This window comes from Pelobates fuscus, chromosome 4 (genome assembly GCF_036172605.1).
Source record: "Pelobates fuscus isolate aPelFus1 chromosome 4, aPelFus1.pri, whole genome shotgun sequence".
Taxonomy (NCBI): Eukaryota; Metazoa; Chordata; class Amphibia; order Anura; family Pelobatidae; genus Pelobates; species Pelobates fuscus.
Window position 1 is genome coordinate 335,421,456 of NC_086320.1, and position 21,018 is coordinate 335,442,473.

The 21,018-nt window shown below is 42.2% G+C and overlaps 1 protein-coding gene across 3 annotated transcripts in view; it reads left to right on the forward strand.

The window, feature by feature from the left end:
- The window catches only part of ICA1 (islet cell autoantigen 1), a 102,418-nt gene that overhangs the window by 52,510 nt on the left and 28,890 nt on the right, over window positions 1–21,018 (forward strand). For all 3 annotated transcript variants that reach the window (XM_063452423.1, XM_063452422.1, XM_063452424.1), the window contains exons 7-8: window positions 6,725–6,850; window positions 6,972–7,070. In XM_063452423.1, the coding sequence (XP_063308493.1) occupies window positions 6,725–6,850; window positions 6,972–7,070 (225 nt within the window). The remainder of the gene's footprint in view (window positions 1–6,724; window positions 6,851–6,971; window positions 7,071–21,018) is intronic.

Consider the following 21,018-nt stretch of genomic DNA (forward strand, 5'->3'; position numbering starts at 1 on the left):
CATCATTGGGGCGTGATTAGTAAGCCAAGAACAAGAATTCAAGGCTGGCTAATGCCAATTCTGTACATTTTTTTTTAAATTCTCAAATAAGTTTTTATTTTCTAACAATGTGCTACTTATTGGCTGAGGGCAATCCGATGACAGATTATCAGCTTCTGTCTTCTACATCTCGGCAAAGGAGCTAGGAGCCTCAGAGCCCGGCGGGGACCAAGGAAATTGGTTAAACCATTGCTTATAGCTTTGCTCATCACTGGGAAACAGGACCAGGCTACTCATGGCATCATCACCACTAGAGCGGGCTGTAGTGGTTATAATGTTTGGAGAAACCCTTTATTTTATTCCCTATAGTTAATTGGTAAAAAAAAAAAAAAAGGACCTGTATTAGTAATTAAGGGAGATTAAAACCCATGAGCGGCAGGTGGGGGCCCTAAGTAACAAAAGGGTGGGGGTCCTATTGTTCCTCCCACCCTTGAAGGTAGGGGGGGGGGCAAAAGTACCAAAAGAGAGGGACCTATTATCGTCATCCCCAATCCCCACCCAATGGCGATGAGTGGGGGCTAAATGTAAAAACATACCCCCCCCCCCCCCCCCGACAATTGACTAGAGGTCCCAAAGCCCCTAGTCACCCCCTCCCCAATAAAATTAAACCCTACCTACCCCCTCACCCTAAAAATAGTGAGGGGGGAACAAAAAACTAAATACCTGTAAATTAAAAAATATATATTCTTACCATTAGATGTCTTCTTTTTTTCTTAAACCTTCTTTTTTCAGCCCAAATAAAGGCCAAATAAAAATCCAGAACTTTGAAAATAAAAATAAAAACCGACGCCCAAAAAAAACAATCCATCTTCACCCAGTGAGGGCACCGCGCAGTCTGAGCTCCGCAAGGTGGGGAAAGGCAATTTGACTCGGAGCGCTCTGATTGGTTGGTGTGGGCCAACCAATAAGAGTACTCTAATAGGTCAATTTGAGCCTTGCAAGTTACCAATAAGGCAAGGCCTTTTTTAGGGCTAAAAAAAAGTTTATTTATACTAATGGTAAGTGTGTGTGTATGTGTGTATATATATATACACGCACGGATGCACGTTCATACACATGCGCACAATCACGAAACACGGAAGTGGATAGAAAACTTTTCGCACAGATGGGGTAAGTTATACATTTAGTTTCACTGTATATATAGGTATTTTGTTGACACTGTCATTGTCTTGATAAAGGCCCAGAAGGGTCGAAACGTTGATGTAGAAGTGGTGATTTCTTATTAATACAAAATTGGAAAAATCCCAGAGAGTGCTCCTGTCTTCAATTCTTTTATATATATATATATATATATATATATATATATTTTTTTTTTTTTTTACAGGTATTTCGTTTTTTGTTGTCCCCTCACTATTTTTAGTGTGAGGGGGTAAGTAGGGTTTAATTTTATTGGGGAGTGGGGTGACTAGGGGATTGGGGACCTCTAGTCAATTGGGGGGGTATTTTTTACATTTTTGTTACCCCCCCTCCTTTTGTTACTTTTGTCCCCCAACCGCCGCTTATGGGTGGGGCCAAGGATGACGACAATATGCCCCCCCTTTTGTAACTTAGGGCTCCACCAACCGCTCATGGGTGGGGGGGAGACAATAGGTTCCCCCCCCTTATGTTACTTAGGGCCCCCAGCCGCCGCTCATCGGGGGGTGGGGTGGAGACAATAGGTCTCCCCCCTTTTGTTACTTTTGCCCCCAACCCGCCAATCATGAGTGGGGGCAGCGGTGGGACCCCAGGTCCCCTTTCCATTGAGTAGTCCCTACACGGCTGGGGTCTATGTCCTCCCCTGTTAATTATTTTAGAAGATACCCCACCATGGGTGACCTGTGCTATGTCACCCTTTATTTGATTCAGGGAGTGGTGGGCTTTTTTTTTTTTTTAACAGGGAGCAGGCATTGGCTGCTCACTGTTTAGCAGACATGTTCCTACTCACAGCATAGCGAGTAGGGGCATTCAGGAGATTTTAATCTCCCTTATGCTAAAACGAGGGTCATATTGACCAAATAAGCAGACAGAGTATAACGCGATATTGGAAAAAAAAAACAGACCACAACAGGGCACTGAGGCAAGGGGGAGGTTAGCTTATATACACACAGGGTGTGTCTGGTTGGCTAACCTTAACCACAACACACGGGAGGTGTTTCTTCCTTCCCTTGTGGTCTCTGAGGTCATCACTGTGTGCCGGGTCACATGACCGGGTCCGGCACGCAAATAAGGATGTTGCTCTGGAGCGTGCAGCGTCAGAAACTCTATCAGTCTGCAGCACAGCGGCGACCAGATGGCGCCGCTCGTGGTGACGGGGTAAGCAAGGCCGCCGTGCGGAGGCAGGGGACCTGACATTGGGCTTAGGGTGCTGTATGCAGTATAGATGTTTTGAATGGTGCTTAGACTGACTCTTTAAAAAAAATAAAAAAGGACTTTTTTTTACTGTGCACCTTCACTGCATATTGATATATTGTAAGGCTTGTTACATTTTTGGAATTTTGACTTTTTTCATGGACACTTGTTATGGATTTATGTATGTATACATTTTCCTTATTTTACCTTTGCACACTGCATGGCTGGTAAATCTCAATTATATTTTCCAACCTTGTGTATATTTATATATCTGTCTACTATGAAAATCTATCGGTTGATGTAATTTGTTACAGATGCACACATTTCTACTGATTCCCCACAGCTAGAGCATCTTGTCCTCATTGCTTGAAAACAGGTGCATTTGGTATCACAGCAATTGGGTAAGTATTCTAATAATCAGCCTTGACATACATGACATATGGTCTTGCAATGCTCCAGTAGGTCATGAACTGAATACTTAAAAATAAACAGAAAATAATAAATAAACAGAAGCCTTTTGAATCCCTGCTGTGTAGAAAGAGTCCACAGGAAATTAGCATTGATTGCAGAGTGTCATATAATGAATCTAATTCATGTACGTGTAGAAGGGCAAAGTTCAATTATGTAAACAGTCTTCCATTTAAGCTACATACACATACATTGATCGGCCACAACGTTAAAACCACGTGCCTAATATCGTGTAGGTCCCCCTGGCGCTGCAAAACAGCTCTGATGTGTTGAGACATCGACTCCATAAGGACTCTGAATGTCATGTGGTATTTTATACCAGGACATTGCCAGCAGATCTTTTAAGTCCTGCAAGTTGCGAGGTGGCGCCCCCATTAATCCGATATGTTGTTCTAAAATGCCAGATGCTCACAGGTGTGAGTTGAGATCTGGGGAATTTGGAGGCCAAGGCAACACCATGATCTTTTTGTCATGCTCCTCAAACCATTCCTGAACAGTTTTTGCAGCATGGCAGGTGAATTATCCTGCTGAAAGAGACCACTGCCATCCGGCAACATCATTCCTATAAAGGGGTGTACGTGGTGTGCAACAGTATCTAGGTAGATGGTACCTGTTAAATTTAACATCCGCATCAGTGCCAGAACCCAGTTTCCCAGCAGAACATTGCCCAGAGTATAACACAGTCTCTTCTGCCAGCCTACCATCTTCCCATAGTGCATCCTGCTGCCATCTCTTACCAAGATAAATGACCAACATGCACCAGGCCATCTACCTAATCTAAAAGATAACTTGATTTATCAGACCTGGCAAACTTTTTTTTTTTTTTTTTTTATTGCTCCATGTCCAGTTCTGAAGCTCACGTACCCATTGAAGGTGGTTGACCGGGATCGTCATGGGCACTCTGACGGGTCGGCGGCTACACAGCCCCACACAAGGCAAATTGTGATGCATATGTGTTCTGACACCTTTTAAGTTTTTCAGAAATTTGAGCAACAGTAGCTCTTATGTGCGATCAGTACAGATGGGCCAGCCTTCGCTCCCAATATGCATGACCCTGACACCAGTTAACCAGTTGTCCTTCTTTTAACCACTTTTGGTAGGTACTGAACACTGCGTACCAGGAAAACCCCACAAGACTTGCCGTTTTGGCGATGCTCTGACCTAGTCATCTAGCCATCACTATTTGGCCCTTGTCAAAGTCATTCAGATCTTTTCGCTTGCCCATTTTTCCTGCTTCCAACACAAGAACCGACTGTTCACTTGCTGCCGAATATATCCAACCCATTGACAGGTACCATTGTATCGATATGATCAATGTTATTCACTTCACCTGTCAGTGGTTTTGATGTTGTGGCTGATCAGTGTATATCCTTTAGTTACACAGGACAATATATTAAATTTAGAAAATAAACATTATTACCACAATATTGAATCATTGCTGTTGAAATATAAATACTCATCTTCTGATTTCCTGTGACTCCTGTAGTTCCTGAAATTTTTATATACGTTCCAGTGGTTTGTTCCCTCTCTGATTTCATTGCGGCTTTGTCCAAGATGAATCTTCAGTGTCATTTATGGAATTTGTGAGTTAGGGAATGGAGATCCGTCTTCATTGATTATAACCAGGACTAACCTTTGGAGTGTATTTGCCCATGGTGGGTGCACATAGACCTTAGTAGTGACTCATCTTGTTTGAACTGAGAGAGGAATTATTGGGAAATATATTGATTTGCAATTAATACATTGACTACCATTTTCCATAAGCAGGTTTTTAATCCGTGCTTAGAGCATTTCCCCTAAGTATGTAATATTATTTTTATTTTGCTAAATTTCCCTCCTGTGCTACTTCTGAGACTTTGCTGTACCACCAGACATTCCATCAGCTTTCCATATCTCTCGGGTTACTGAGTTTTATCATACTCTACTTAAATACATCTTAAAAAAAAAAACAGTATTAATAGCTTAGGTCTCTCCACACGGTTAACAATTTTAGAATACAGACATAAATTGCTGCTGAACAGGTGTTCCATTGACCACTAAGAGAAGATTAGTAATTTTATCAGAAAAAACTGTGAACTAATTGGACACAAGTTCTGCCATTGACCTAGCCAACAGCATTAAAGGAATGCTACAAGGTTTAAAAGTGAGCCTAAAATGAAATGCATTCATTGAACGCTCCTGTTTGTATTCTGGTAATGCTTTCCCATGCTCCATATGTTTTAATGTTGTTTTTCCTATTTATTTTTGTTTCTTTTTTTTTTTTTTTTTTTTTTTTTTAAAAAAACAACAATAAAAACTATTGGATGGGTTAAATCTAAAAAAATAAATAAATTTAAAGGTGAATGGAAGGTTTTGCTATTTTCGGTATAGAATTTGAAATGTATATTTAAAGGACCACTCTAGGCACCCAGACCACTTCAGCTTAATGAAGTGGTCTGGGTGCCAGGTCCAGCTAGGGTTAACCCACTTTTTTATAAACATAGCAGTTTCAGAGAAACTGCTATGTTTATCAATGGGTTAAGCCTTCCCCCTAATCCTCTAGTGGCTGTCTCATTGACAGCCGCTAGAGGCGCTTGCGTGATTCTCACTGTGAAAATCACAGTGAGAGCACGCAAGCGTCCATAGGAAAGCATTGTAAATGCTTTCCTATGCGACCGGCTGAATGCGCGCGCAGCTCTTGCCGCGCGTGCGCATTCAGCCGACGGGGCGGAGAGGAGGAGGAGAGCTCAGCGCCAAGCGCTGGAAAAAGGTAAGTTTTAACCCTTTTCCCCTTTCCAGAGCCGGGCGGGAGGGGGTCCCTGAGGGTGGGGGCACCCTCAGGGCACTATAGTGCCAGGAAAACGAGTATGTTTTCCTGGCACTAGAGTGGTCCTTTAAGATTCACTCTGACATTTCAACAGTTCACAATTTAGTGTTTATTTGTATTAACTTCTGTGTTTATGCTTATGAGGAACAGATAACTTTATCATTTACTGAACTACCGTGTGGTCTACCTGTACTTTTGCTGATATAGCGTTATAAAGAGCTAACAACAACTAACAATTCTCTGTAACATTTTAAAATGTTTTTTTGTTTTGTTTTTTTAACAAATTAATGTTGATTTAATCTAGCAAAGCCATAGCAAATGTAACAAATAGCCACTGGAAAATCTGACATATTTTCAAGCATGTCATCTTTGAGGTATATCACAATTTTCTAATTCTAGGTAACAGGATCTGTAAAGAGCAGGTGATTTAAAAGGCCATCTAGTGTTTTTTATGCTCTGTAATGGGATTGTTACTTTATTTGTTATATTTTTCCAGTGCTTGTGAGGCCTTTTTTTCTCACCTTACTAGGATTGGAGGGCTGTTTGCTGAATTTAAAGGAACAAAATAGTTAGGAATACAAAACGACATTCCTAACACAACAGTGTCGTTCTGCCTCGGGCCCCCTACAGCACTCAAAGGGTTACATTCCTGATTCCAGCTCCCATGTCCTTCTGTGCTGGGTCAGGCTCCTCCTCCAGCGACATCATGGCTATTTGCGCCATGCACGCATTAGGCTATCCTTAAAGGAAAGCATTGAACCAATGCTTTCCTCTGAGGATTTACAAGATGCTGAACATCCTCATGAAAAGCATGAGAACATCCAGAGAAAATCCAATTTCGCTGAGTTCAACTTTTAGTGCAGGAAGTGCCCACTAGAGGCAGTCTTAACCCACCCTGCATTGTAGTTTCTTTAAAACGGCAATGTTTTACATTGCAGGGTTTATGGGACAGAAACACTGCACCCAGACCACTTCAATGAAATGAAGTTGTCTGGGTGCCTATAGTGTCCTTTTAATTTAAACCAATAGTACTGTCAAACGTAATTTATTTTAATTTGAGTTGTTCTTCTATTTATTCATTAGGTTCAGGCTCAAGTGCGTCATACCAAATCAGCCTTCGACAGATTGAAAACAGACGTGTGTGAAAAAGTAGATCTCCTTCGAGCCAGTAGATGCAATCTTTTGTCTCATGTCTTAACGACATACCAGGTAACAGAATCTTTAATTTCCAAGTTGAAATATAATCCCATCAATTCAAAGCGATATCTTTTGTCTTGTCACGCATTATCAATAGCTATGTGATAAATGTATTTGTTTTCTTCTTTGAAAGACAACATTGCTACACTTCTGGGAAAAGACTTCTCACACAATGGCAGCAATTCATGAAAGTTTCAAGGGTTACCAACCGTATGAATTCACAACAATAAAGGTAAGCAAGGGGAAAAAACATATCTTTATCCAAACGTTCCCCATTACGGGTATCTTTAGCACAGCAATAAAAAATGAAGAATTACATACTTTCTTTATCGACATGTTGGTGTTTAATAACTGCTACTAAGGTATTTTGGTGATGTTTACTAATCTGAGTGTTTTATCCTTGCTTCGCAGGCTCTAAGAAAATTGATAGAATAGATCACAGGCTTAATTACTTTAAGTTTACTTCATCATTCTAAATGTCAGTGAAATGCTTGTTAATATAAGTATTTTCTTATTTACTGTAGAGTGCCTTGATGTTTCTTTGCAGACTAATGCATGCTATTTAAAGGAACAAACGTGTATTCCTAACACTATAGTGTCCTAGTGACTGTTTGGGTAACCAGAGCCCCCAGTAAGATGTAAAATTGAACTAAAATTTAATTTTCTCATGTTTGGGAGGCTAGTGCACATGTGCAGCAAAACGCAAATCAGATGGTTTCTGTGAGACAGTCTGATTGAAAAAGCTGACTTTTACTTGGCTATTTCGGAGGAAACACCTCTGTTTGACAGCCACTAGAGGCATTTTACGCAGAAAGGCAATTTTTCCAGTTTCATGGTTAAAACGAGAGGAGCATAGCAACCAGACCACTTCGTTGAGATAAAGTGGTCTGGGTGCCTATCGTGTCCCTTTAAGCAAAATATAAAAAAATATTTTAGTAGCACTAGGAAGAGGAGAAGTGAATGGTGTATTTGCTACCCACCTATTGATTTTAGGTTGTACTCTTGCTAGTATCTTATTTAGTTTACTTATTATTTGGCTCGGTATTTCAACCTGAAATTAAAAAAAAAAAAAAAAAAAGGTATTAATGTCTGAACTAAGGGAACACGAAGAAACTTGAAACTCATTTTGCATTGAAATTGTTGATGTCAAGATTGTAAGGGAGACTTGTGCCTTTTCTAATGAACTGTTTATTAAAAGATGTTTCTTAACATCCGGTGTTAAAACTCAAAGTCTTCACTCTTATCGAGAAAGCTGAGTGAAGTGAATAACAATGATTATATTGTTACCGTGGCACCTGTCAAGGGGTAGAATAAATTGGGCAGCAAGTGAACAGTCAGTTCTTGAGTTTCATGTGTTATTGGAAGCAGGAAAAACGTGCAAGCGAAAAGATCTGAGTTACTTTGACAGGTTCCATGTAGTAAAAAATAACTACCGGTATTTGCAAAAAGCACTTCTTTAAGCAAGAGAAAGAAGAAATAAAATCCCTTTAATACTTCTCCTTTAAGAACACAGAGGACCTTTGTGTTAACGAATGTATATGCTGCTAAGACACCTTAGTGCAGTATACCACTCTGTGTATAACACACCATGCACTAATGGCAGTATGGATAAGGGTATTAGTAAGTGAATAGATGAAAGGTACACAATCTAAACCAATACTTATATTTTTCCTGTACTATCTGTTGCAGGGTTTTTTCCCCAAATATCACAGAAAAAGACAATAAAACATAGAACATATAATGCAGATGGTATTTGCAAATGACAGAAATTAATGTATACCCTAAGGTAGTTATACACACTCACTTTTACTAGAGCTTATAAACCAGCTCTAGTATATGATGCATTCGTGACTTTAATAGGTGGTCACCATCCTCTTCCAAATGTGCTCACTTGAACTACTCAATATTTAGTACTTGGCAAACAAAACCTTTTATTTAACATCTACTTAAAACATGAATAAAGTTGCCTATGACAGTCAAAGTTGTGAGTAAAATACAGCCGTTTTCTGCTACTCACAGATCATGTATTTAAACTGTAACTAGTGTCAAGCTTCGGTATTGTATGCTTTCAATTTTGCAACACCCTGGCTCCGCCCACTGTTGTGATTTTGTTTGTCCACTTCTATGCATTTTGCACATATGCTTCGTCAGGACGTTGTTAATTGGAGTTACGAGCCGTTCTCCATTCTTAAATCCCATCCGGGACTGTCCACTCGATTTTTTTATTGGGTAAAAATTCTTAGTTACGACTGGGTCAGAGCCAAAACAGCAAGTCTTGTGGGGTGTTCCTGCTATGCAGTGGTTATTACCTACCAAAAGTGGTGCAAGGAAGGAAAACCAGTCAACCCGCATCAGGATCATGGGCGCCCAAGGCTCATCGATGCACATGGGGAGCAAAGGCTAACCTGTCTGGAACGATGACACAGAAGTACTACTGTAGCTCGAACTGTAAAAAAAAACGTAATGCTGATGCCATGAAAGAAAGGTGTAAGAACACACAGTGCATCTCAGTTTGCTATGTATGGGGCTGCGTAGCAGCAGACCAGTCATAGTACCCATGATGACCATGTCAATTGCCCAAAACTCCTGCAATGGGGACATGAGCATCAGAAATGGAAGATGAATTAAGTTTTGTTTAGATCAGGTGGATGACTTTGTGCATGTGCGTTATTTACCTGGGGAAGAGATGGTAGCAGGATGCACTATGGGAAGAACGCAGGGTGACTGAGGAAGTGCTATGCTCTGGGCAATGTTCTGCTGGGAAACCTTTGGTCTTGGAATTCATGTGGATGTTACTTGGACATGTATCACCTTGCTAGAGATTGTTGCAGACACCACATCATGCCAATTGTGTTCCCTAATGGCAGTGGCCCATTTAGCAGGATAATGCTCCTTGCCACACAAAAATTGTTCAGGAATGATTTGAGGAACATGACAGAGCGTTCAAGGTGTTGCGTTGGCCTCCAAATTCTCAGATCTCCGTTTGAGCATCTGTAGGGTGTGCTAACATAACAAATCTGACCCATTGAAGCCCCACCTCGCAACTTGCTGGACTTAAAGCATCTACACAATATTAGGCAGGTGGTTTGAATGCTGTTGCTGATAAGTGTATGTAGCTACCGTATATACTCGAGTATAAGCCGAGTTTTTTTTGTGCTGAAAAAACCCAACTCGGCTTATACTCGAGTCACTGTCTGTATTATGGCAATTTACATTGCCATAATACAGACTGGAGGGCTGTGGGGGCTGGCAGGAAGCACTTACCTCTCCTGCAGCTCCTGTCAGCTGCCTCCTCCTCCGCGCCGGTCCGTTCAGCACCTCTGTCAGCTCCCAGTGTAAGTCTTGCGAGAGCCGCGGGGTCATAGTGCGGCTCTCGCGAGACTTACACTGTGATCTGACAGAGGAGCTGCACGGACCGGCGCGGAGGAGAAGGGAGCTGACAGGAGCTGCAGGAGAGGTAAGTGCTCTCTGACAGCCCCCCTCCACTGAACTGCCAATGCCACTGGACCACCAGGGAGTGAGAGCCCCCCTCCCTGCCATGTATCAAGCAGGGAGGGGGGACGGAAAAAAAATAATAATAAAATATTAAAAATAATAATAAAATAATATAAAAAAAATAATAATAATAAAAAAAATGAATATAACAGAAACAATATTACAATTATAATAATTAAAAAATAATAATACAAATGCCCACCCCCCACCAAGGCTCTGCATCACGCTCTGCATCACGCTCTGCATCACGCTCTGCATCACACTCTGCATCACACACTGCAATCATACACTCTGCGCGCACACACTCTGCGCGCACACACACTGCACACACACTGCACACACACACACACACACACTGCACACACACACACACACACACACTGCACTCATACACACACACACTGCACTCATACACACACACACTGCACTCATACACACACACTGCACTCATACACACACACACTGCACTCATACACACACACACTGCACTCATACACACACACACTGAACTCATATACACACACACTGCACTCATATACACACACTGCACTCATATACACACACACTGCATTCATACACACACACTGCATTCATTATATACACACTGTAAATAAATATTCAATTAATATAATTTTTTTAGGATCTAATTTTATTTAGAAATTTCCCAGTAGCTGCTGCATTTCCCACCCTAGTCTTATACTCGAGTCCAGTTTTTTGGGGTAAAATTAGGGGCCTCGGCTTATATTCGGGTCGGCTTATACTCGAGTATATACGGTAATTTAGTGTGCAATTTAACAAAACTTAAAAATGCTTACAGGCAAATTTTGAAGAAAAAGAAAGGGTAAAGATTTGCTCATACCGTCAAAACAAAGTCTTCCTATTTTTAAATATGTCAGAAATGCAACATTAATGAGTTATAAATGTTGTATATTGATGAGTTATCTGATTAAAGCCATATGGAGTGTATATGCCTAGCATAAAAAAAAAAATAGAAGAAATGATAATGCACAGATTATATAGTCGCATTTAAAAAAAAAAAAAAAAAAGAAGAAGAGATGATTCACTGCTGCTTGTTTTATAATAACTTTCCATACATTTCTATCTGTCACAGCAGCAAAACACTGTTAAAAAATATGGACCGTTCATGCATTGCAATCGTCCATAAGAATTCTCATTACTTGTGCCGTTGGATCCCCATGCTGGGAGAATATGACTACTTATCTCTGCCGTGACATTTATCACGCTGAGAGCATCATGCTGAGCAGTGTTAAAGAGAATTTCTAATCGGGAAACATTAGGAGCTCTGTGCCTGATGAATAATAGCAATTACTTTCAAAGCTAAACTATCTCTCTGGCATCATACTTATTTGTATTAAATACAAACCAATTTGTTTTGATTTTATGTGTGTGTGTGTCTGTATGTGTGTTTTACTTTTATGAAACTGTCTCTGTGCTCTAGATCCTGCGTAGCAAGCTTGTGACCAGCCACCTTATCTTGACATAAAATGCCTGTAATTTTCCTACACCGGGGGTGCCCAAAATGTACATCTCCAGATATTTTAAAACTACAGCTCCCTCGATGTTGTCATTCTTAAGGCATGCAAAGCATTGTGGGGGTTGTTGTTCTACAACATCTGGGGATCTGCCTTTTGGGCACCCATGTCCTACAGCCTGTGTCCTAGAACTCCAGTTGGAAGAGGGCAATGGGAGCTATAGTTCACCAGTACCTCTTCCAGATCACATGGCTAACAGCTAATCATTTGTCAATACAGTTGTTGACTCCTTTTCAATGATTTTCATCTAGCCTTATGACAGATGTGATCTTTTCTTTAAAACCACAGTTATTTGTTAATATAATACATTTCAGTGCTTAACATGTTCAAACTGCAACTCCGTTAAGTGGGTATTTCCTGCTTCCGTTTTATGCTTGATGAGATGAGATAATTAGTGTTAAAAACTAGATCAAAGCTATTGTGCAAAGAAGCATATAATGAATTGTGTTTTGCATACTGGATACATTCTACATACTATTGAAATGTGCTCTGCTCTGCATGTTTTATTTATTCTGTGACTGCATATGCTATCCGTTGGAATTATAATGGATACAATGGAAGAGAGTTCATGGTAAAGGTTACATAACCGTGATTGCTGTCCTTTCAGTAATGTTGTATGAGCTATATTTCCGATGATACTTAGAGAATACTTTGTCCCATTCTTTCAATCACTGGGTCACAAGTACTGTTATGTGTTAACACCTGGGTTATAAAACAAGAAGCAGTGACACGGAATTCATAAGGAAATGGCACTCCTCTGATAGTGACAGTTCTTCCATCATTCCAATAAATGATGCTAAAGCATTTGTGGGGCTGAGGAGTGCAGAGGAGTCGAAGTGAAACTATGGGATAATAATGATCTTCTGTATAATGCGTCTATTTCTGAAGGGTTCGCCGTTTCTGGGTGGAATGTGTTGTAGGAATTTAAAGGGATATTTTATAACCAATGTTTTTATGACTGAGTCGCAAGCATCTCATTTATCAGTCTTGCTTATAGTTTATGCTATGCCTTTGTTACATAAAGAATCTTTAGTAATTCGATGTTTCGAAATGTTTGGTTGGCATAATGCAATAGTAAAAATGCACCGTGTAATTTTTCAACTTTAAAGGAACACTATAGTCACCTAAATTACTTTAGCTAAATAAAGCAGTTTTAGTGTATAGATCATTCCCCTGCAATTTTACTGCTCAATTCACTGTCATTTAGGAGTTAAATCACTTTGTTTCTGTTTATGCAGCCATAGCCACACCTCCCCTGGCTATGATTGACAGAGCCTGCATAAAAAAAAACTGGTTTCACTTTCAAACAGATGTAATTTACCTTAAAGGGACACTATAGTCACCTGAACAACTACAGCTTAATGTAGTTGTTCAGGTATGATCTATAGCTCCCTGCAGGCAATCTAATGTAAACACTGTATTTTCAGAGAAAATACAGTGTTTACATTGATTGATAGGAATACCTCCAGTGGCCGTCACTCAGACGGCCACCAGAGGGACTTCCTATCATGCAGGGCCCTAAAAAGGCCCTGTACACGTCAGACGTATTAAAATACGTCTGACGTGTGCAGGAGAGAGAAGGCACTGTGTGCGCGCCTTCTCTCTCCAGCCTTTCAGCAGAGGAGGGGGGCGGGCAAAGACGCTGAGCTGTCAGTCAGCTCAGCTCGCAGCCGCGCGCATGCGCGGTAGTACGCTCAGGACTTCATGCCGCCCTCTAAAGTATGTGCGCATGTGGGGCGAAGCCGTGCATGCGCACAAGGGAGCAATGACGTTTCCAAATGGAAGCGTCTGATTGCTCCCTGCTCGTGCCCCCCTATTTCGTCATTTTGACGAAATAGGGGGCGCGGCTTCACGAGGCTCCCGGCGCTGGAACGAGGTGAGTAAAAGACTCTGCCTGGAGAGTCCCTTTAAATAATTGTATCTCGATCTCTAAATTGAACTTTAATCACATACAGGAGGCTCTTGCAGGGTCTAGCAAGCTATTAACATAGCAGGGGATAAGAACATCTTAATTAAACAGAACTTGCAATAAAGAAAGCCTAAATAGGGCTCTCTTTACAGGAAGTGTTTATGGAAGGCTGTGCAAGTCACATGCAGGGAGGTGTGACTAGGGTTAATAAACAAAGGGATTTAACTCCTAAATGGCAGAGGATTGAGCAGTGAGGCTGCAGGGGCATGTTCTATACACCAAAACTGCTTCATTAAGCTAAAGTTGTTCAGGTGACTGTAGTGTCCCTTTAAGATAAATAGAATCTTCTGATGTTAAAGGTTGCCAGTGAACACGTGATATTAGAATAAAAAATGTCAAATGCATGCTTAAAGGACCACTCTAGTGCCAGGAAAACATACTCGTTTTCCTGGCACTAGAGTGCCCTGAGGGTGCCCCCACCCTCAGGGACCCCTTCCCGCCCGGCTCTAGAAAGGGGAAAGGGGTTAAATCCTACCTTTTTCCAGCGCTGGGCGGAGAGCTCTCCTCCTGCTCTCCTCCTCCGATCCGCCTCTTCTCCTCCCCGTCGGCTGAATGCGCACGCGCGGCAAGAGCTGCGCGCGCATTCAGCCGGTCACATAGGAAAGGATTCATAATGCTTTCCTATGGACGCTGGCGTGCTCTCACTGTGAAAATCACAGTGAGAAGCACGCAAGCGCCTCTAGCGGCTGTCAATGAGACAGCCACTAGAGGACATAGGGGGAAGGCTTAACCTATTCATAAACATAGCAGTTTCTCTGAAACTGCTATGTTTATGAAAAAATGGGTTAACCCTAGAAGGACCTGGCACCCAGACCACCTCATTAAGCTGAAGTGGTCTGGGTGGCTAGAGTGGTCCTTTAATGTATTTCAACAACTAATCTGATTTTCAAACATCAGCATTTGGATTTTAAGCAATTGCACAATAGCTGCATCACAGCCTTTTCAACTGTGCATAGATTAATAAATACTGTACAGCTGACAGTACTCCACCCTTCACAGATTTCTACATTTAGACAATGTGATCCCAGAGTTCACAGCAGCATATCAGAAATATTTTCACATACATCCTGTCCTGTCACATTCCTATAGTTATCTCTTCCTATAAGGGAATGACCTCAGAGTGGCAAAATAACAGGCTAAACTTTTAATGAAATGCTCTCCTGTTTTGATGAGTAGCATTAACTATGCTCAAAGATAGCAACGTGTCAGGTGATTTTGTGAGGAAAGACCTTTTTTTTTTTTCTGCAATTTTATTTTAAGATCCTGTGGTCGGCAAGCTATGGCGCATTTGCATGGCATGCAAGGTTGCCAAACCTGGGCCAGTTGAGGAGATACAAGGATCTCCCCAGCTGTTCCAGTGGGAGCCTGCACCCACCACAAGTAAACTACCCTCACCCTTTAACGTGGTTTGGGGATTTAGAACGTTGCTGTGGGTTACCAAGTCTCACTGGATCGGAGGCAGAGGCACAAGTAGTCTGTACCATGGAAGGTGCTGACCGCAAATCTACACACCAGACCACAAAGGATTAATGTTAATTCATGTTCCCTCCCTGGCCAAAAATGCATATGAACACACAACACCAAAGACACACATAATACCATAAAAGGTCTACTTACGTACACATAACACCACAGGCAGCCCAAAGTTCATAAGTATTTTTGAAAAGTGCACACAACATTACAAAACAGGCAACCCATAAACAGTCAATACCACAAGCATCCCACAAAGACATATGCGTGCAAAACCACACACAATACCACCATTTACACTTGCATAACACCACAGACATCAAACACATAATGCCACATATACAAACATATAACCTAACAGTATGTGCATGCCCATACACATTCAGAATTTCCCAAAATACATAAACGTTACCTTAAAAAAAAAAAAAAAAAAAGTTGACAGTTGACATCTCAAAAAGTTAAAAATGTTACTACAGTTCAGGGAAAAAAGCATCAAAAGATTGCCTAACCAGGCATATACATTTAGAGTTCCCCAGCCTCTCCCCTTATAAAAAATAAATAACAATAAATTACTTGAAAATATAAAAAGTATTTTCCTTAATGTGGTACTACCAGCCATGTAGACCCACAAAAGTGAGAAAATAGTTTAGTTAACTTATAAGTGAAGTGCCACAAGAAACAATTCACCCCGCACTCGGGTTCTGCTCAATAATCCGGCCACCTACCTGGGAGGTGCTCTGTGAAAGCAACAGACACCGCAATCTGTTCAAATCAAGTGAAGTAACCAGGGCCAGACTGGGAAAAAAATTCGGCCCGGGCATTTTTTTACCACAGCGGCCCACTAAGAAGGGGGCGGGGCAGAGAGGGTGTGTTTTGTCATCACCAATGACAAACACGCCCCCTCTCAAAGTGAGCATGTTGGTTCAATGCTCTTCCAGGGCAGAACATGCGCAGAGCTCTGCTGAAGAGCTCTAGCATGAGAAAAAGGCCCTGCATTTGTTCTGCACAGCGCAAGCAAATTTAATAACATGCTTGCACTGTGTTTCCTTGCAACTTGTCTCTGGTGTCTCTATAAATGGATACCAGGAGACAAAAATGCCAGGAAAGAGTATTGTGCATGTGTTTGGAGCCTGCTTGTGGTATTGTGTGTGTGCAGAGTGAGCTGATTGTGGTGTGGTATTGTGTTATAAGGTCGGTTTTAGGCATGTTGTGTTTGTGGTGTAATGTAATGCATATGTGGCTAGGGGCTGTAGAGAATGTGTATAGGGGATGTAGCAAGAGTGTGCATGCAGGCTATAGTGTGTGTGTGTATAAGTGATGTAGTGTTTGTAGAGAGTGTGTGTTTAGGAGTGTAGTATGTGTTTGCTTACAAGGAATCTAGTGTGTGTGTGTGTGTGTGTGTATATATATATATATATATATATATATATATATATATATATATAAATAAATATGTTTGGAAGTATTGTGTATGTGTGTGGTGCAGTGTGTCGGGGGGTTCTGTGTGTACGTGAGGGGTGCAGGCTGTGTGTTTGGGTGCTGTGTGTGATTTGTGTGAGGGTGCTGTGTGGTGTGTTTGGGTGCTGTGTGTGGCTGCTGTGGATGATGTGTGTGTGAGAGTGCTGTGTGTGACGTGTGTGTGAGAGAGTGCTGTGTGTGATGTGTGAGTGCTGGGTGTGATGTGTGAGAGTGCTGAGTGTGATGTGTGTGAGAGTGCAGATGTGAGAGTGCTGTGGATGATGTGTGTGAGAGTGAGTGTGATGTGTGTGTGAGTGCTGAGTGTGATGTGTGTGAGTGCTGAGTGTGATGTGTGTGAGAGTGCTGGGAATGATGTGTGTGAGAGTGCAGATGTGAGAGTGCTGTGGATGATGTGTGTGAGAGTGCTGAGTGTGAGAGTGCTGAGTGTGAGAGTGCTGAGTGTGAGAGTGCTGAGTGTGAGAGTGCTGAGTGTGAGAGTGCTGAGTGTGAGAGTGCTGAGTGTGAGAGTGCTGTGGGTGATGTGTGTGAGTGCTGAGTGTGATGTGTGTGAGAGTGCTCTGTATACATGTTAGAAGGGATTGTGTGTGTGTGGGGGGTAAAAAAATAAAATAAAATAAAAATAAGTAAGCATTATGTCCCTCCCTCCCGTCTTACCTTTTAGCCTGGGAGGGGGGGACCGGCATGCAGGTGAGTGGGAGAGGGGGACCGGCATGGTAGTATCTGGGAGGGGGGTACCGGCATGCAGGTGAGTGGGAGAGGGGGACCGGCATGCAGGTGAGTGGGAGAGGGGGACCGGCATGGTAGTATCTGGGAGGGGGGTACCGGCATGCAGGTGAGTGGGAGAGGGTGATCGGCATGGTAGTATCTGGGAGGGGGGTACCGGCATGCAGGTGAGTGGGACCGGCATGCAGGTGAGTGGGAGAGGGGGACCGGCATGGTAGTATCTGGGAGGGGGGTACCGGCATGCAGGTGAGTGGGAGAGGGGGACCGGCATGGTAGTATCTGGGAGGGGGGTACCGGCATGGTGCACCTTCCCTGGTGGTCCAGCGGTGAGTGAACTCTAGCCTGCGGGCTAGAGTTCACTCTCGCGAGATCCGGTCGTTGCCATGGCAACGCTCCGGATCTCGCGAAAGGAACCCGGCGGAGCTGCAAGATAGAGCTCCGCCGGGTTCCTCTGCTGGCAGGCTGGCTCCCTCCTTCTCTCTCCCCGCCGGCAGCCGCCTTTGATAGCATGTGGGCCGGTGAGGGAGATCTTTGATCTCCCCACCGGCCCTCCATGGAATACAGCGGGGCCGGCTCTAGGATACTGCCTGCCCTGCAAAGACCGGCAGGGGAGATCCTGGGACCTTCCCCTGCCGGCCTCGGCCCACGGCCACCGCGGCCCACCGGGCATTTGCCCGCTGTGCCCGATGGCCAGTCCGGGCCTGGAAGTAACAAGGAACACAGGCAACACTTCAAAGGTCTAATATGGTTCTGTTTATTACAGGTTAAGTCTCCTCAAAATTAAGTGCAATGTTTCGGCTCTATGCAGCCTTAATCATGCATAACTAGTACGAACATTTATTAGGTATGTATACCCTTTCAATTAGTTAATAAGTAGATCACATGGTCAATCCAATTAACTATAAATTCATAAAATCCTGGCATGGATTACTCACATAGGTTATAAGCTATGTAAACACAGAATTCACTCTGTTATGTTAAAGGGACACTATAGTCACCCAGACCACTTCAGCTCAATGAAATGGTCTGGGTGCCAGGTCCCTCCGGTTTTAACCCTTCACATGTAAACATAGCAGTTCAGAGAAATTAGCGAAAAACTGAAAGAAAAATGTAATGTTCGAGAAGTGGATAGAAATTATAAATCTCTGGAGAGTCCTAAATTAGAAAAATATTTTTTACATGACCCGGGTCGAAACGGGCTACTGTCTATATGCTACTCACTATACAACACTGAGCCCCTTTTAAGCTAGAGCACATGTCTTGGGAGAGGGAGCTAGGTACGCAATACAGTCTGGAGGAATGGTTTAACTTTTTTACAGCTTTCAAGGGCATCAAGTGTATTGCACAAACTATCTTGAGAATCATTATAAGAATCTTTATCGATGGTATCTGGCTCCCTCCCGCCTATACAATATGAATAACAAATACTCTGACCAGTGTTGGAGGGATTGTGGAGGTGGAGGTAACATGGCCTACATTTGGTGGTTCTGCCCAAAATTGTCTGAATATTGGAAAGTAATATATAGACTAATCATGAAAGTAGACTCATCCATTAGCACTCATATCAGAACTAGCATTATTAAAAAAAATCCCGGAGTCTGTCGCCAAAAGAGAGAGAATTATCATATTAATTAACTAATTGAAAGGGTATATATACCTAATGGATGTTTGTACTTGTTATGCATGATTAAGGCTGCATAGAGCCGAAACGTTGCACTTAATTTTGAGGAGACTTAGACTCTAATAAACAGAACCATCTGCACTTAAAAGAAGCACTATAGCGTCAGGAACACAAATCTGTATTCCTGACCCTATAGTGTTAAAACCACTATCTAGCCCCCCTGGGCCCCCTTTGCCTCCCTAAAGATAGTAAAATCTTACTTGTATTCAAATCTGAAGCTGCTGCCTCTGCCTGTGAACTTCCTCTGACATCATCAGAAGTGGTAGCCTGATCCAATCACATTGCTTCCTCATAGGGTTGGCTGAGACTGACAAGGAGACAGATCAGGGGCAGTGCCAGCACAATTCAAACACAGCCCTGGCCAATCAGCATCTCCTCATAGAGATGAATTGAATCAATGAATCTCTATGAGGAAAGTTCAGTGTCTGCATGCAGAGGGAGGAGATACTGAATGTTTGGATGCATTTTAGGCAGCCATGACCCAGGAAGGATCTCTAACAGCCACCTGAGGAGTGGCCAGTGAAGTTATCACTAGGCTGTAATGTAAACACTGCATTTTCTGTAAAAAGACAGTGTTTACAGCAAACAGCCTTAAGGTAATGATTCTACTCAACAGAACAAATTTAATAAGCTGTAGTTGTTCTGGTGACTATAGTGTCCCTTTAACCTCTAATAAACAGAACCATCTTAGATCTTTGGAGTGTCGTCTGTGTTCCCTGTTACTTCACTTGACTTATAAGTGAAGTAGTGAAGCGGGTGATTCAAAGTTTAGTTGATGCTGCTAATGTCTAACAGTGTGCGTCTGCTTACAAGTAGTGGCTAGGGCACAGACAGACAGGGGGAGGACGGAAATAATGATCAGGAGTTTGGAGAAGTTTTAGTCATTGATTCCTACATGAACTCAGAATGCTTTGCCCCAAGATGGCCACCGGTTCAGTATGCACTCATTAAACAATCACTACAAGCACCATATGCCCACTGTAGTGATTATCGTGCCAGGAGTTCCCTAGTCCTTTCCCTGGGTAAATAGTTGAAGACTTACCTTCTTTCTGCCTACAAAGATCTTCTGTTAGTTCCACTGAGCGAAGTCCTGCCATGCAATACTGCATGTAAATTGTCAAACTATTTGACTACATAGCTTATAAGGGCACTCCTGGCACTTGAACTACTACAGTTGGTTGAGGTAGTTATGGTGTTTGGAGCCTTAAGGTGAATGGGACAAGCATAGGCAGAAAATGTGATATTTTGAAAGATGTCACTCAGCGCAGTCCTCTCCTTTAGGCACATGCCTTATATACCTGAACAGAAATCTGTCCCTGACTCCGGGAAATTTACATTATAGTTACATCGTTTTTAGATGTTCATGTTATCATATTTAAAGTAACTTCGAGCAACAGTAATGCATGGAAGAAAATCATGTCGATAGTGAACTTGGTCCACACAGTGTTTCCCATAATCCCCTATGCTGCATTTTCCCCTAGAAGTGAATGTGTAATGGTTACAGCCAGTGGCGTTTTATTCTTGTGAATTAATGAGTGGAAGATGAAAGTGAATGGAAACCACAGGCAGCATCTGTTCACTAACACAAAGTGTTCTCTTTTTATCGAGATTAATGATACATCACAGGCAGTTCTAATGATCATGTGTTAATGGAATTTAATTTATATAATTTATATTTATTTATTTTTGCATAAAATGTCATGTAAGGACTGCATAAACTGATTGTGTAAGTGATGTAGACTATATAGTTACTGGCATTACTTTAGTTTTGTATCACACACAAATTTGAGGACCATTGACAGGTTTAAAT